We start from the raw sequence: 16,550 nt of genomic DNA, 5'->3' as shown, positions 1-16,550 counted from the left end.
TGAAAGTTGTGATGTGTGTAGCAGGTCTTACCTGCCGCGTCACTGGAAGGGACGTAGGAGTAAGAGACAAATAGAGGCCTTTGTGCCACAGTCTGCAAGTACAGGCGAGTGAATGTTGCACCAGAAGGCCTCTGTGAGGGTGTAAAAGGCCTTAGGTGTTAAGGTGAAGAACGGGAAATGGATGAAAAGAAGAGTGGCAAGGGGAAAAATTATCCTGGGTGAATTATCCCAACGTTATACTTTGACAGACCAGTAAAATCCTTAACGCTTGTGATTTCAGATGTACGTCCCCCGAGTTTTGCGTTCTCCTTCTACAGAAAGGACGGTGCTTGCCCACAAGGAGCAGCAGTCATACGGCACCATGGACTCCGCTTGCTCCCCGGCAGAAGGAACCGTAAGCTATTCTGCGGGACCTGCCGTTATCGAGCAGGCAGCGGGAGGCTCGCTTTGAACGCCAAGGACTAACACAAGGTGGAGCACTTGGTTCGGGATTAGGAGAACGAATTCCCCTCGCCACCACCTGAGTATTCTGTTTTATTTACATGTTCCTGCCTACAGGAGAGGTACAGAAATAATTCATTGTGTGGTCTGCAGCTGTGCTCGGAGATTAAAAAGCAGATGCCTTGGGACCGGTTGTTTTCCGGGCTGTCTACACACGTTGTGAAGCAAACATGTTGAACGCAGAGATGCTGATCCTCAGGGACTTTACTTATGCTATCTCATCACTTGCCTTATGAAGATAACTTATGCTGCATATAGGTAACTGGTAACCAAAGCACATGGAGCTATTACAGCGGTCATTTATTTATTCAAAATAAATATTTAAAAAAAACCAAAACAAACAAAAACCCCCAAAACCAGCAAACCCTTTAGTATTTATCAATCACTTGATGTGTTAAATCCTGAAGCAATGTCACTTTAGATGAAAATGCTGTTTGCGTGGGCGCTGAGAGTGGTGTGTGGGACTCTCTCCTCTTGTCACCCAAAGTAGTCAGTATAGACTTGGTCATGTTACTTTTTTCTTTAAAAGAGGTGAAGGAGTTACTGTGCACTTGGGTACTAAAAGTACCAAAGCAAAAAGGCTGGGGTAAAGAAGGGAGTGATTAATTTAATACTGTTTTTATATATTTTTTGGAAGGCATTTATAGGTTGCTAGTTTCTGTTCACTATTTTTAAGGGCCTTCCACAATGAAAGTTCACCTGCCAACAATAAAGGATACAAACATTTTATCTTTCTTTTAATCTTGGGTCAAAATGCCAGATCTCTGGGTTTTCTCTACAGATGATATGAGCTGTAAGATAGTAAGTTTTTAAATTATGTAGTAGGTGCCAATTTATTCAAAGGTACATCATGTCAAAGTGTAACTAATAATCATGAAGCAATAAAACACTGAGTTTGGAGAAATTTTGGGCTGTCTTGATTTATTTTTTTCTTTATATTGAAACAGTTCCTTTGCTAGCTGCCTCGCAGCATGGTCAGTGTCATGAGCTGTTCATAAGAGCACTGCCATGAGGCTTGGAATGACAGTACATCCCACAAGAGATTTGAATACTTGTATATTTCCCTAGGGGATGAATCTTGGTGAACTTTGGGTAGGGAAGGTTTTGGCCCTCCCAAGCCCTCTGTTTGCCTGTTAGTAGTTAAATTGTTAGTTCCTGATTTTTGGCTGTTTCTAGCATGTCTGTGAAGCAGCAACATCTTGGGACTGGAGTAGAATTTGCGCCATAAAGAAGTGTGTGCAGATGTTCAGTGTCTTGCAGGCCTGCGTTCAGCTTCCTAAGACCAGCACTCTGGAAGAACGTTGAGTGGGAGACCTGCCCTGCTGCGTGAAGGAGCCTGCAGAGCTCTGATAACCCCGAGGAGGAGTCTGTCCTGTTGGCTGGAAGTGCACCTAACTCCTGGCTCTTAGAAGGCAAGTGAGGAGCCTTGTCTAGTGGGGGGGCATGGATTTGTGTCAGGCGTCTTTTATACTATTGCATCAGTGTTACGGTTTAGTCAGAGGGTTGGGGCGGGTGCGGGTAAGTGTTTTGATTTTAGCAATTGTGGTATTACTAGAGGTGGTATGTACATTGTAATTTTTTTAGTAATCATGGTATTACTAGAGTTGTACTCTAAAAAAAAAATATTACTAGGTGTGTACACTGAATACAAACTGCCATTGAAGATTGCTATTCAAACCAAGAGAAAACAACACCCAGCAGACTCCACATTTTATACTCTCTCCTGAGGGTCTCACGTGGATGTGAGGACAAGGAGAGGAGATGGAGCCTGCTGTATTAATTGGATCAGAAGTCTGTGATCGTTCTAACTCATTTTTCGCTGCTGTACCCCACCTTATACAGTTTTCTGCAGAAATAGTGGACACTTATGTATACTAATTAAGGAATCAAATGATTCAGCTACCACCACACCTGACCTGCTTATAGTGGTTGGCACTGCAGAATTTTTATGCTCTGTGGTGTAACATTTTTGAGTGAGTGACTTTGGATATTCACTGTGAGGTTCTGTATGTTGATATCTCAAAGACAAAACCTCTTGGTGATTGGATTTCCTTTTTGTGCTGGGAAGGCTGCCGAACCTTAGTAATGAAGCTCCTTGTGGCTGGCACAGGTTTGTTACAGATAGGGCCAGCTCTTCAGTAAACGCCCCTCCAGTCATGCCAACGTGCTTCAGATACAGAATATGGAAAACCTGGCAGGTAATGGAAAGTTGCACCTTGCCACATAGCTGTTGCTGGCACTTGAGGAACCACTTTGTATGTCTAATGGGGAAACCACCTGCATATTTCACTTATGTGGCAGCTGTTCTCGTTTGCTGCTGTCCTTTGTTGCAGTTAAACTCATAGAAATGTCTGATATTAGGACATGCACTAGTTTGAGTAGAGGCTGGAATCACCTATTAGGAAAATGTCGCAAGACCTCCATATATAGCCACACACCAATTAAAAAGCTGGTTTATCAGCTTTGCTATGTTGTGCTTGCTGCCCTAGTATCTTTTGGGTCTGTCTCTGAGAGCTGGAAGTAATTAGGAAACGGCACTGGCTCTAATTCATTCCTTCATGCTGGTGGATATCTCTGAGAGGATAAAATTAGATCAGCGGGAGAAACTCCTTGCATTCCTTGCTGAGCCTTAGAGAAAAGCTGGGGGATGGAAGCCTCAACAAATGTGGATATTGGCTACACTGTATTTGAAATTCATATTTAAAGTCATTGCACATTCTTTACTGTTCTTTTTATAAATCTTCTGGCAGGAAGCCTAAGCAAATGGCCCAGCTGGAGTTACTGATTGTAGCTCCCAGAAGCCATATTTGTTGAGATCCAGCACCTGCTGCTTGCCTTGCATTGCTCAGTTGGAACAACTCCTCCTCCCCACCTCGCTCTTTGCTAGGTCCTTGCTTGCATTCTAGCAGCCGCCACCAGCAGTGCTTTGGTGGAACGTGAATCCTGGACAAGTCTGACACTCAGGCATGAGTAAGCCCTGCAGCGCGGTCTGTGACGGGATTCTCTGACTCATCCGAGGGGACAACCTTGGAAAAGTCAAAGAACAGAGCCCATTCGATATTGTACAATTTCATACACTTCTGCAAAGACTTCACTATACATTGTTTTCTCCTACGGTGAAGAAAATGCTATATGGTATGCTGAGACAACAAGAAAATAAAAGCCCAACCAAAAAACCCCACCCAACCTCCCCAAACCTGGCTTGTTTAGATAGACCTAGCTCTGTGCCAGTTAGAGCTTACTCTATGCCCAATCCGTTTTACCTCCTGCCTTATTACAACACATCCTCAACACCCAACTGATTTCTCATTTGTATCAGGCACACACATTCACGCTTTGTTTTCCTTTGGGCTTTTCCCGTGTGTGTCCTGAGCCAAAGCAGATCTCACCGCTGGCCAAGTTTGTAAATGCTTCAGTGTAGCACTGGACCACGTTCTTTCTGTCTTACAGAAATCCAGTTCCCCACTGTGCTTACCCACACAGCTTTCAGTTAGCATTTCTCGTGTGTGATACAGAGATACACATTTATTAGTGTTTGGAAGCCTTTCACTTTTATGCATTTGAAGAAGGTGGGCTTGTCCTAGAAGCAGCAGGCCACAGCGTTGTTCTCCTGGCTCTTAGTGAAAGTGAGGTAAGAGGCCCAGGAAGATTTGGGGCTGAGGGGTCTTTTTCTGTCACTAACACAAACCCAAGTCCCTTGAGTACAACGAAAAGACACGCTTTGTTGTCTCCAAACTGCAACAATGCAAGGAAATACATACTTTTAATTCCAAGTGATGGCCAGGGTCATAACTTGCAAAGAGGACGTGTGTCTTTTTAAAGTCATCTTGCAAATTCCTTCTCTGTCTAATCTGGACAAGACTTCTTGAATGGTTCTGCTTGTCACCTGTCTGTAACAGCTGCAAGTGCCTGTTTCAGAGATTTCAGAGGTACAGAAGTTGTTCGTTCTTTCTGAGGACAGCTGTCTGGCAGATCAAAGCAGAAAGGAAATGACTAAATGTAGAGACACAGAAGACTGGGTCATTAAAACAGAACATGCTTCCCTTTTAATTTTTCAGTTCTTGGGTTAACTTCTGGCTCTTGCTTGGTATCTGACATCCTATTGGTTAGGCTGTAGCATCTCCAGCTGCAGCAAGTGCAACTTCCCAATTTTTGTGTGCTAGGACGCAGAGCTCCAGTGTTATCTTCACTTGTTCTTTATCAGCAGTCTGTAAGCATTTGTTGCTTGGAGAGAATGTGTATCAAGAACAGCTGTCTTTTCTGTTGCATGTACCATAATTAGCTTTTAATTCTTACGATGAAATGGCTGATGTGGCCCCATGAATTAACTGGGGTAGTATACAAAGCTGCTTCTCCCTACTCGGTGTGCCTCTGCTACCAGTCTCTTCCAGCAGGGAGCCTGCGGTCTCCGTTACGGGGTGACTGGACTCCTGGTTGAAGGCAAACGTTGCTTTCCTGGAGGAGGGTTTGTTCCCTTCTGTAGCAGCTCGTTTCCTGCCTTCCTAGGTGAGTTCAGGTGTAACGTGTATTGGATCTTCTCTCTTGAATGGATTTTAAAAGTCTCACCTTAAGACCAACTTTTATGGCTAGTGGAAAGTAATATTCTGTGTGTTAAATAAGAATTTCACTAGCTTAACAAGCCAAATATGTTTCCAGCTTCAGTTCTGGATGGAGATCTCTTTCCACTACAGTCCTGGTTTGGAAATGTCTACTGATACAAAGCTGGTGGTCTTCAGCCCATCTTACCATTTCCCTGAGATGTGATAGATACGCGACACATAGGATATAACACAGATATGATAGTGTCATTTTGGGGCCTTAAAGCACTTCAGGCTGTAAACTGATGGTTAGATGTAGATGTTGCAGTAAGATAGCTTTTCCGAGAAGTCACAAGGACAGCAGTTGCAAGATCTGATATCCTGGCACGCTCTCTAGTAGATCTGCACGTGATATTCAGGTGGGAATGGGTGGGACTGTAAATATCAAGAAGAAGAGAGGGAAGTTTTCATATCTGTTTCTACAATCAGTGGTTAATGTGGTTCAATGTAATTTAAAGTGCTGGTTAATAGTTAATGAAGACACTCTTTAATGTTTAAAATAGAGTTCTAGAAATCTAATGTATGGTATGTCATAAGGTACTCCTGAATAAAACAGGAGCCAGATTTTGTTGCTGTCTCACTACTGCTTGTGTTGTGAACCTCCAGTTTTTATGTAGTGGCACAAAAGGGTGAAAGTTTGTGACTGTAGTTGGTGACTGTTTTTGAAAGGTATCTATCTGTTGCACGTCTCAGATGTTTATTTAAAAAAAAAAAAAGTTCCAGCACAGGAGGAAGACTGAGAGCAGAGGGAATGTAAGATATATCTTTGTGTACAGCTCCCCTTTCCTCCTGTAAGAAAATCTTTTGTGCGTTCAGTGGTGGTTTATGCTTGGCTTTTCAGATCAATTGGCTTTATTACAGCCAGCTCTCCTGAAACGTGAAGGACAAAGTTGCTTCTTTCAAGTGAGGAGGTTCCATGTCAAAACTTATTTTTGAATTCTAAATATTTTTTTTCCTAAGGCGAATTATCAGTATTTTTTCCCCCGCTCCATCTACAGACATAGAGAAATAAAACCAGCAGCAATCTCCACAGAGGAAAATTAAAAAGGAAGCAATTTAAAGAATTGCTAATAAGTACTGTAATTTGGTTGCAGGCATTTAATTTTTTTTATGACAGGGTTCTAGCTTTAGAGAATGGAGTAGCGTTTTCTTACTTTTTTATATTTGACATCTGTAACTTCAGAATTGTTCCTAAAATAGAAAGGATTTATTCCCTTCTGAGACCAGGAATCAGAATCTGCTAGGAAGAAAGGGGCAAACATTGAGGAACAAATCGGTTGTGCACCTTTAAGAGGAATCATTTAAGCCATTAGTTCTGTTATTTGGCTTCAAAAGGGAAAACACATAGTGGTGAAGTTAGGAGAATTGCATCTGTGTTCTGTAGTGCTCTTCCTCTGCTTTGTGTGAGATTAGTACTTAATCCCTCTTTGGGTCTGTTTCTCTGAAACTTTTAAGAATGCCTTCTGATAGCTATCAGCTACAAAAGACTGGGGATGATGCAAAAACAAAAAAAAATTCCATTGAGACAAAAATGCAGGGGTGGACCTTAGTTTCCTGGAGGCTGCGCAAGAATTCCTAGAACTCAAGATAAAAGCATATTTACATAAAAAAACCACCCCAGCAATGCAGGGTTGGTTGCAGAAGAGCTTAAGAACCGCTGGCCACAAAGCTGCTCTTAGGCTGTGCTCCATGTGGGGAAGCTGAAAGGTTAGCGGGCGCACTGGGAGCAGCAATGAGATCCTACAAGGCAGCGATGGCCGTAGTGCAAAAGCGAGGGGGGACCGCTTGGGCTGGGCGGGAGCAGCGCTGCAGCCCGAGCTCACGACATCGCAGTGAGCGAGGGGGGCCGTGCAGACATGGTGGGCAGGACGTGGCTGGGCCTTTCCCCTCCGCAGAGGAAGGCTGAAGGCCGTGGACATCCACCGCTTACCTGAACAGCTCGGGGTGGGACATACCCGTCGGCTCTTGTGCAGTGGACAACTGGGAATGAAGCAACAGCAGGTGGGTGGTGCTGAGAAGGAAGGATGGAGTGTTTGCCGGGAAGCCAGTATCAGCAGGATGGGCAAAAGCTGGTTTCACGTTGGATGTGGGATACCAGTGGGGGCAGGAATTTATGAGCTGAGGGTGCAGTTTCACGTTTCCCTGGGCCCAGAGCAGGCTGCAGCCACTGCAGATGCAACCAGCGCCCCTGGCTCAGCCTTGGCTGCGGGGGGCTCTGCCGGGGGGCTGCAGGCAGCAGGCTGGGCCCCTTGTAGCTGCTGGGGCAGGCAGCACGGGCAAGGTGAAGCAGCTGGTTTCCCTCCTTGCACCTCTTTTGTGCTGTTGAGACAGTCGTGAGTCAGTCTTCACGTACGGTGAAGTTTGTCACGTTGGTTGGTTGGTAGCTGGGTGGTTGAGTCTAGTTCTGGCGTCCCGTGTTTCCGTTCCCCTGTTCTCTGTGCCGTACTCCCTCTGCGCTCATCAGCTGCACTGGTTTGAACCATTGCTGCAAAGGGGGATTATCCCTCATTTAAGAAGATGGCAACTCATCACTTAAATCTCATTTATCGTTTGTCCTACCCTCAAAACGGCAGATACTCGGTTATTAAACACGGGGAGAGCATGAGCATCCTTAACACCTTAAAATCCAGTTAGGAAGGTATTTTGAAGACTGGTGTTTGGACTACATCTAGCAAGGGGAAAGAGCTGTCACTCAGCACAGCTCTGTTTATAAATACTGCTCTCCAGAAGACAACTGACAATTGTAATGGGGCTAATTCTTCTAGCAGCATTGCCATAACACCATCAGGGCTGTCTGGCACTGCACAGGGTATTTCTTCCACGAAAGAAAACTAATCCTAAGCAAAACGGTTTTAGTGTGAGTTATGTTCCATAAAGTGCTATTACAGCAAGTAAAACAAGTGGCATCGTTTCTCAGTGTTTTTAAAATAAGCTACCCTGAAATCAATATGGATTTATTCCTTGTCTCTTCCCACGGTATCCAGAAGGATCTTTCCATTCCTCTTTCAGAAAGACAAAAATGTCTTCGTTTAATGCATGTTATGTATTGCACCTGCTGTAAAGCGGAATGTACATTTGACTGACTGTCTTGAGCATATCAGTTCTTGCTCCCAAGCAATTCTAGCTGATTCAGTGGTGATGAATAGTGCCCCTTATGGATCTAGATCTGTGATGCTAGACTTAACAGATTCTATTTTGCACTAAATGATGGTTTAACTTCCTTTTTTTTGTATGAAAGTGTGATTTCTATTCATTTTTTCCCCCCATTCATAATCTGAGTAATGCCTGACTCTTCCTGTTTAATGTACGTGAAGTCTTGCCTTGTTTAGTCATGCGAGATGTCCAAAGGCTACATCTAGTGGCTTGGATTTTTCAGGACATTATGGTTTGTAGTTTAAAAATCAGAAGTCAAAGTTGGTTGTAGCTGGGAGTTAGTTGAGCTGGAGGCGTATGAGAAGTTGATGACCTTACTAGTGTTTTTCCATAGCAGAAGCAGATGCTTTCCAAAGCACTTCAGCTGGGGGGGGGGGGGGGGGGGGGCAGAATGTCAGTTCTGCTTATTTTCAGTGGCATCTCCGTGGTTCTGAACCTCTTATCCAGGCTCTTCATGGGCTGTAAGTGGCTAATTACAAAGCAGGATTTAGGTCAGCTGCTTCTGGTTTCAGAGTGGGATGAATGCATGTTTTGGAGCAACTTAAGGAGGAATGGCTTTAAGACAGCAGCTGCTTTGAGCAGAGGCTTTGGGGCAACTTTGAAACTTCACCAAGAAATGGCTCTGAAGCAAAACAAAATGTTCTGAGTGTCAAAGCACTGCCAGATTCTGGGTTCTCCTGAAGGCCGTAGCTACTCTTTCAGAGCCTTATTCCCAAGAAACAGCTCTGCCAGCCTGACAGCAGAGCGTTTGGCCTTGTTAGAGGAGACTTACTGGCTCGCTTAAATAAGAACAAGTATAACGGAGCATGGAGTCCTTTCTTGCTGCTTATGCCTATTGCAATAACATGATATGCAGTTACTTGCTGACAGAAGTGTTAAAACCATTCCTTGATTATCTGACGGAATCTTGTACTGCTTGCTGTAGTACTGTACCAAAGAATTGCCCATTAGCCGATACTAGAGTGCATCAGGAGTGAGTCTGGATTCACTCAAGCTGGTTATCAAATCCAAAGCCCAGGCTCGTGGGAGAGTTGCTCCTTGCAGGAAGAGGTGCAGATACTGTCACTGGCCCACAAACACTTCATTAGCATTAAACTTTGCACTACAGGCAGTGGGATTGGCTCCATTTTGCTAAAAACACATGATTATTTTGAAAAAGGGGAGGGGAACTGATGGCTGGCTTTACAGCTGGCACATAGATGAATTTTATATTCTTTCACATTGTCATAGTATTTCACTGAATCTTTGTATCCATGTGTGCAGAAGCAGGTGATGAACAACAGCTGCTCATAGCTGTGGGCTTAAGGTTTGAGAAGTGTGACAACAGAATTCAGAACACCTTTGCTATAGAACAAGTGTTTAATTATAATTTTTAAGCTTCTGAAGTTACACCTTTTAGGTCCAGATTTTTTTCCCTTTCAGACAGTAGCTAATGAAACCCATTTTTGTGCTGCATTTCGGGTCTCGGCTCCTATCGTCTGTACTCAGTAGAACTGACAGTGTGGACAGCTTGTGCTTGTAGCAGGCTGAAGTGCATTTCCCTGGTGTGCAGAGCAGGGCAAGGACATGCTCGTTTACTGCCTCTGTTCATTATCATTGTCTCAGATTGCAGAGCACTGTGATGCATATTTTAAAATAGAAAGGTTCTACAGGCAGCTGTTTTTCACCCAGCTCTCACAGGTGACTGAGCCTGGATGAGCTGCTGTAACATAAGATCACAAAACGGAGTCGCGATGCACTGCCTTTCATGGAGGCTGGGCCCCTTCAAGCAGATCTGCTCCAGAAGGGAGAGAGAAAACACTCTGAGCCTTCTACTCGCATCTGAGAATGGGTTCGGCAGGTATCATATAGCAAACTGCCTTCCCACTTACTTATCTGTGTGGTGCCTGACCAGCCCCTGGGGAGAGTTTGGTCAGATCAGCCCGGCGGTGTTCCCTAGCACCGCAGCAGATGTCCGCATGTGCATTAAAGATGAGAGAGGATGAGCTCCAGCTCTGAAATACAAGGCCACACAGGGGAGAGAGGTAAAGCAAACCCAAATGGCCAGAGATCAAGACTTGTGCAAGAGGGAGCACAGTGGTGCCTGTGAACAGCTGGCGTTTTCAGAGGTGAGCTGATTCCTCCTGAATAAACCACCTTTCAATATACTGCACCTGAAACAAGCTTGGGGATGGTCTTCTCTGGGAAGAGTCTGTTTTTGACTCATTCTGTGTTTTCTTCCTGTCTGCTCAAAACAGACTGGGCTGAACCACACAATATTTTTCCAATGAGCACATGAAAGCACTTAAAAGTAAATGTAGAATTAGCACTCACTACTGATCTGGAAGCAGTTAGCTGTTTTAAAAAAATTAAAGTACAGGTTTTTTGAATTGTCTCGGTCAGAGACAGCACTGCAGTCATATCTTGCAGGGCGACCTGAGTACTATTGTGCCTTCCTCTACTGCAGCCCGGTGCAGAAGCAGAGAAGGAAGAGGAATGGTAGTGAGAGGTCTCCTGTCTGCTCAGAAAGCTGATCCTGGCTGGTCCACAACCCATCTGCCCTAATGATCTTCTGTCATTGCATATCAGGTCGCTTTGAGCACTAAGATTCAAATGTGCCTGGCAGGAGTGCTGACTTGCCTTCTGTGAAACAAGCTACGTGGTATTTGTGAGTCTAAAGCCCTGTGGGATGGAGCGGGTCTCTGCTGGAGTGACTTATTTAACAGCTTCCATTTCCATTAATATTGTGAAATAATACCAATCTATGCAAGCGTTACTGGTGGATTATATTTCCATGTGCTTGCAGGGGTAGGGAAGTATAGCAGAAGTGACTGGAGAACAAAACCATACTGAAACCAGTCATATGGATACAGTTTAAGAATGTTTGAAGCTCAACTGCACACACTAGGGACTGTTGCTGGCAAAAACATACAGCCCTTCAAATAAAATTTTTGTTGAGCAGTTTGCCTTCAATCTGACCTTTGTAACAGATGCAGTACAGAATCAATAGGTTCTGAATTGATGCTTCTCTTTGCTGTCACCAAGCAAAAATCTGAGTTATAAAAAAAATTTAGAAGAAACACACAGGTAATTATTCAAAATTTTAATGCAAGTTTCTTTTGATTTTGAATTAATCTATTTTTTATTCTTTTATATGAGGCATTTACAATACCCTGCAGAAGCAGTGGTGCAAAGCCGCAGCGTCTCAAGCCTATCCAGGGCTATGTTCAGTTAAGAGTATAAATTCAGCGCAGAGGCAGCCTGGGCTCTAATTGCTCCTACCCAACCCCTCCTGGTCGAAGCTACAGCTGCCTGTGTCTTTCAGTTGCTCAAGCCTCCCCCCAGCCAGGGAGCTGCTTCACAGCCCAGGCTGGCAGAGAAAGGCAGCCAGCTGGCGAGTTTAAAGGTACTGTGGATTGTCAATGCCAATTAACCAATGCACTCATGCAAGTTAGGTCTTGCTAGGCTGTTTGCTATTTTTTGTGTGGACAATCTCACATCTACACCAACTCAAGTTTTACTGCTGCTGTGGGAAAAAAAAAGCCTTTCGTAAGTAATAACGGTATAATTGTTACTAGTTGTAAGGTCTACTTATCAATTTCAAAGCAAGAGCTGGGGTACTACAGAACAGATTTTTACAAGTCGGTGCTTAGGGGAAAAGATAACCAAGTAATCTTCATGCTACTTTCTCAGCCTAGTTAAATGCAAAAAAACCAAAACGCCAACCCAAAATCAGGTCCCCACAGCAGTATCTCATCATATACTGCATTTTTCTTGCTGTCCTCTCACAACTGGTCAAGAATAAGATCTAATTGCATGGATTACAGTAGACTTAGTAAGGCTGGTACATATGCTAGGCTGTAAGCAGTTACCTTGCTGTTTGTTACGGGAGTTATTCTTTCTTTCTCCAAAGTTGCTCTTTCTCTACTTTCCCAACAAATTGCAAAATATCTTCAGCAAGAAGTTCAGGTTCCTCCAAAGCTGCGAAGTGGCCACCTCGAGGCATGAAATGGAAGGAAACTATGTTGGTGTATTTCTTCTGGGCCCAAGCCTGGGGCGTGTGCATGACTTCATTAGGGAAGGAGGCAATGCCAGTAGGTACTTGTACTGTGAGCCTGAGCGAGGAGAAAAAATAATTTTAATCTTTCAATCACTTACAGTTGGATATGTTGTTGTTAGGCAATTAACATTTGACTTCCAGCTTCTCACTTTGAAGGCTAGACAACACTCCCCTACCCAGGAAAAAATAAAGAAATAATATTTTGCATAAATTGATATTAAGGCAATTTTGCAAGGAATCCAGGGCATGAGAGTGAGAAGCATGGAAACTGAGAAGGAGGTGGCGGGGATCAAGTATTCCTCCTGCTGCATTCAGCGCTTGAGAGTCATATACTGAGGGAAAGCACACAATTTGACAGGGGCCGGAGAGAGATTTACAGTGAAGATTACAACTAGAACTTGTTGAGCCTGGCAGAACGACTGGAGGGAAAGGGGAAGAATTACCTTGATCTGCTGCAAAAGGGAAGGAGAGGAGAGGAATAATGGAGAGTAAATCTAGACTAGCTCAGAGGAAACATTTCCGAATTTGAGACTTTTACCCTGTAAAGTAGCTCTTGCTTTTAACTGTCAGGCATGCACACAACAGAACATTTTGCACCATAGTAAGTGTAGGGAAGCAACTGGATTTGAGGGGAAAAGTATCTTTGAAAGTGGAATGATCAGTGCTTGTTACAAACAGGGCAACATTTTCTAGGTTTAAATGTCCAATACACATAAGCCACCTTGTCAGAAGTGACAGATGTTAAGATACAGATACACACTGTTGGGCATATAACTTACTGGAAGTCTGAAAACAGGGTGCCTAATTTTACATAGGACTTTAGGACTCTTTCCTCTAGGCACACAGAAGCTCGTAGAGCTCATCTCATGTAGGCAGAACCAGAGCAGGATACTGCCCACAGTGTAGCCACAGCAGCTTCAAGAACTGAGTCACCTTCCTCAGAGCATCATTTCACAGCTAAATAAATACCATAGCAGTGAGCTGTGGTTGCAGATACCTCAGGGCAGGTTTAAGCCTTCGCTAAGACTCAAGCTGACACAAGTATATGCAGCCAAGCTGCTGTCTTAAGTGTCTGCGCAGCAGGAACATCAGTCTTACTGACTTTCAAATTATGCAGTTTGTCAGTATACTTAAGTTTCTTCCAAAAGCAAGGCTTAAATCTTTTCCAAAACTAGGCAAACTGTGTCCGGAAAAGTACTAGAATTACAAACCAAATAAACTACAAACAAAACTGACTGCATGACTCACAGGCTAATTTAGTAACTGCAGTAAAATCTGGAATACTTGGATGTGCTTTTCCCTAGTTGAATACACCATGAATGGGTGTCCTCAAGCAGTGCCTCCAGTCAGTTCTCCTTACTGATGGTTCAGGATTCTTGCCTAATTACCGTGTTTTCCAAGCACAACACAGTACATCAACTAACAGACCTGTCCCGCAGAAGAACACCGTAGTACAGTGTTGCTTTTTCTCAGCTTTCCAAAACTTGCAGCAGCTCTAAGACATAAGCAACTTGCCTGCGACCATGAAATTAAGTTCAGGGCAAAATATTTAAAGAAAAAAAACCACTTACCTTTCATGTTTCTGTGCGCCTATCCCCTTCTTCAAATTTTCTTTGTAGAAACGCATTGAGGAGACTATACAGCCTGACACCCAGTAGATCATGATATTGGTGAGCAGATCATCCAGGTTAAACTTCCTGAAAGGGTAAGCCTAGAGTTGAGAGGTGAAGCCTGCTACTCCCCCTCTGTCTGTCAGTGACCAATTAAGCACATTAAAGGCTTGTGGACACAAACTGGGAAGTGACATTTTAACCTCTACATGGAAGGCAGACTCCAGGAGCATCTTATGCTCCAGCATAGCTGTCGTACTGTCTGTGGATGGGGAGGGTAGGTGCAGAAGAGCTTGTGCCATTTATCATCTGTGATTTGAAATGCTACCATGAGCTTTCAATAAAGCCATCACACCAACGTGCTGTTAACAGCGCATGTTTCATACCAAATTTTAGCTGTATGCAGCGCAAATGTTATATTCAAATCCACTGTCACTGGGCCTTTTCATAACGTGCCCATTCACTCCTTTGCTACCAGGAACCTCAGCAATTTTCAAAGGGCATTTTTATCTCAGATTTCTGCCACACACTAATGTTAGCAAATGGTAGGTATATGAAACAATACCAATCAACCTAAAGCAAATTCATAGAGTTATGTATTAGTATTAAAATGAGTCATGAGTTCTGTTTCCTAGCATCTTTAATGTAGTTAAACTTTTTTCTGTCCTAATGAAATTCTTCCACCTAAGCCACTATTTATTACCCAAAAGTTGTAGGGTGTATCTCTCTTCTAGGAGATCAAAGTGGGAAGGGAGTACATTAGCCTTCATGGCCTGTTCGCTTCTGTGCACGCTGTAGTACAGCACTGCACCATTTGTGGCCGCTACGGGCAGGCTCCCTGTGAGTTGTGAGGCGATCCATTCAGACAAACTTCTTTTGCTGGGACTCTGGCCTTAGTCACCTCATCCAGAATGGCGTAAGAGGAAATGCTTACCTTTCTAGTCCTCCATCCTCTAAATTCTGGAATTCCGGATCAGTCCATGTAGAAAACTTCTCCAAGATGTATGCAGCCAGTCCTACAGGAGAGTCGTTCAAACCACAGCCTGAAAAGGAGGAGAAAAATGTAACCAAAATTGCAATATCCAACTACTGAACTCAGACTGGTAGAGAAGCAGCCCATTACAATATGGCATAGATAACTTTACAAAGCTGTTCCAGCAGCTGCGTTCTTAAATAAATAAATAAAATAGTAGAATCAGTTGGAGCCATTTATTGTTGGATCATAAACTGATAGTATCTGCAAACCAACAGGCTCTGCATTAGCTCACACTCTATGTTTTTTGAACTGATGTAACAGTATCGGATTTCTTCTTTTTTTTTTTTTTTCCTTGTAAGCTAATAAGATCAAGCTTTATGTGCCAAGTAGGGTTTTGCTTCCATTAATCTGGAAGTTGTCATGTATTAAACAGCATTACAGGGCCAAACCCCACATGCCTACACATGACCAGGAGAATTTGCACCATTCTATAACAGCAAAAAACATTTTAAGCATTATTAGAAAGTCATTAAGGAAAAGCAAGGCTTTACTAAAAGGTCCATCTTTGGAATTAGCAATAGGCAGCTGCCTTCATGCAGAACAAGGTTTAATATACTTTCTATAGTTTGTTTTGCTTGGACAGAAAAAACACACCTGCACCTGGAACTCTGCTAATACATCCTAATGCTGTGAAATAACAGGGACCATTAACTGTCTCGACTGCTCAGAAAAACCTTAGAAAAATTTCTTCCTGAGGAACAGCAGTATATTTGAAGTTCCACCCATGCAACCCAACCTTCCTGAAAGATGCTTAACACTACAGCTAGCACAATTTCATCAGTAATTGCTACTTAAACATGATAGTTGTTTCAGTTATCAAACAACTAATACTGATAACTGAAATACCAAGTGTTTGAAAAAGTTCTATTGAGCATGCTTTCCAGATCTGCAGAAGCGGACAAGCAACAGCCTGTTCTCATATACTTACTGAACAAAGAGTACATTGGTTTACCTAATAGGAAAATTTGATATTGATCCTAACATTACTTTGAATATAGGCGCTGCCTGTTTCAGTCGGTTGAAAATGAACCCACACTCCATGCAGGTTTCCCAAATAATAAGTGTAAAATCAAATCCATGCAAGCCAGTGGGATCGAAAGCCAGCTCTGAAGCAAGAGTGTATTAGAAAGCAGTGTGTGTGTATATATATATATATATATATATATATATATATATAATATAAAAAGATCCAGAGACAACTTTCTTGCTTAGGACGGCTTGCAAGGTAGCCACCCTGTACCACCAGAAGTCTCAGGAGGACTGTGGAAGCCTCCATGGCTGTGCTTCCAGCTACGCTACATTCCCATCTTCAGAGGGTTTTTCTCCCTATGGGAACCTGCCACACTCCTCTGTCTTTGAAATTGCAGGAATGCTCCTGCCCCAGCTCCCAAGACTGGCTGCAGGTTCCCAGGCTGCGCAGTCCGCTCTGACAGACCAACACACTACTGGGAGGGACAAGAATCAGCCAGAAAACCACAGCAGAAGGAGCATGGCTAGGCATCTTTCAGCTTCCCCATCTTTTCTTAAAGCACAAAAAGAACTAGAGACTAGTAATTTTTAGAAACCAAAACTCAAAAGGAAGCAAACTATTTTAAATCTGTAAAATTATCATT

The 16,550-nt window shown here is 43.4% G+C and overlaps 2 protein-coding genes across 18 annotated transcripts in view; one reads left to right on the top strand and one right to left on the bottom strand.

Moving 5' to 3' along the window:
* The window catches only part of TMEM63A (transmembrane protein 63A), a 31,290-nt gene extending 29,885 nt beyond the window's left edge, over positions 1–1,405 (top strand). For 2 of the 3 annotated variants that reach the window (XM_080408733.1, XM_080408732.1), the window contains one exon: positions 281–1,405. In XM_080408733.1, the coding sequence (XP_080264859.1) occupies positions 281–451 (171 nt within the window). In that variant the 3' untranslated portion in view covers positions 452–1,405. The remainder of the gene's footprint in view (positions 1–280) is intronic. The other variant, XM_080408734.1, reaches the window with a different exon arrangement.
* EPHX1 (epoxide hydrolase 1) overlaps positions 829–16,550 on the bottom strand; it is a 42,643-nt gene continuing 26,921 nt past the window's right edge. For 11 of the 15 annotated variants that reach the window (XM_080408754.1, XM_080408747.1, XM_080408748.1 and 8 more), the window contains 3 exons: positions 14,836–14,944; positions 13,863–13,988; positions 11,005–12,346 (listed from right to left, as the gene is read on the bottom strand). In XM_080408754.1, coding sequence (XP_080264880.1) covers positions 12,124–12,346; positions 13,863–13,988; positions 14,836–14,944 — 458 coding nt within the window. In that variant the 3' untranslated portion in view covers positions 11,005–12,123. Of the gene's footprint in view, positions 5,475–7,029; positions 7,585–11,004; positions 12,347–13,862; positions 13,989–14,835; positions 14,945–16,550 lie in introns of those variants that run through there. The other 4 variants (XR_013931579.1, XR_013931578.1, XR_013931580.1 and 1 more) reach the window with 4 other exon arrangements.

Source organism: Falco punctatus (assembly GCF_963210335.1).
Source record: "Falco punctatus genome assembly, chromosome: 12".
NCBI lineage: Eukaryota > Metazoa > Chordata > Aves > Falconiformes > Falconidae > Falco > Falco punctatus.
The sequence above is the reverse complement of the archived record's forward strand: the minus strand, read 5'-3'. Positions and strand labels throughout refer to the sequence as shown.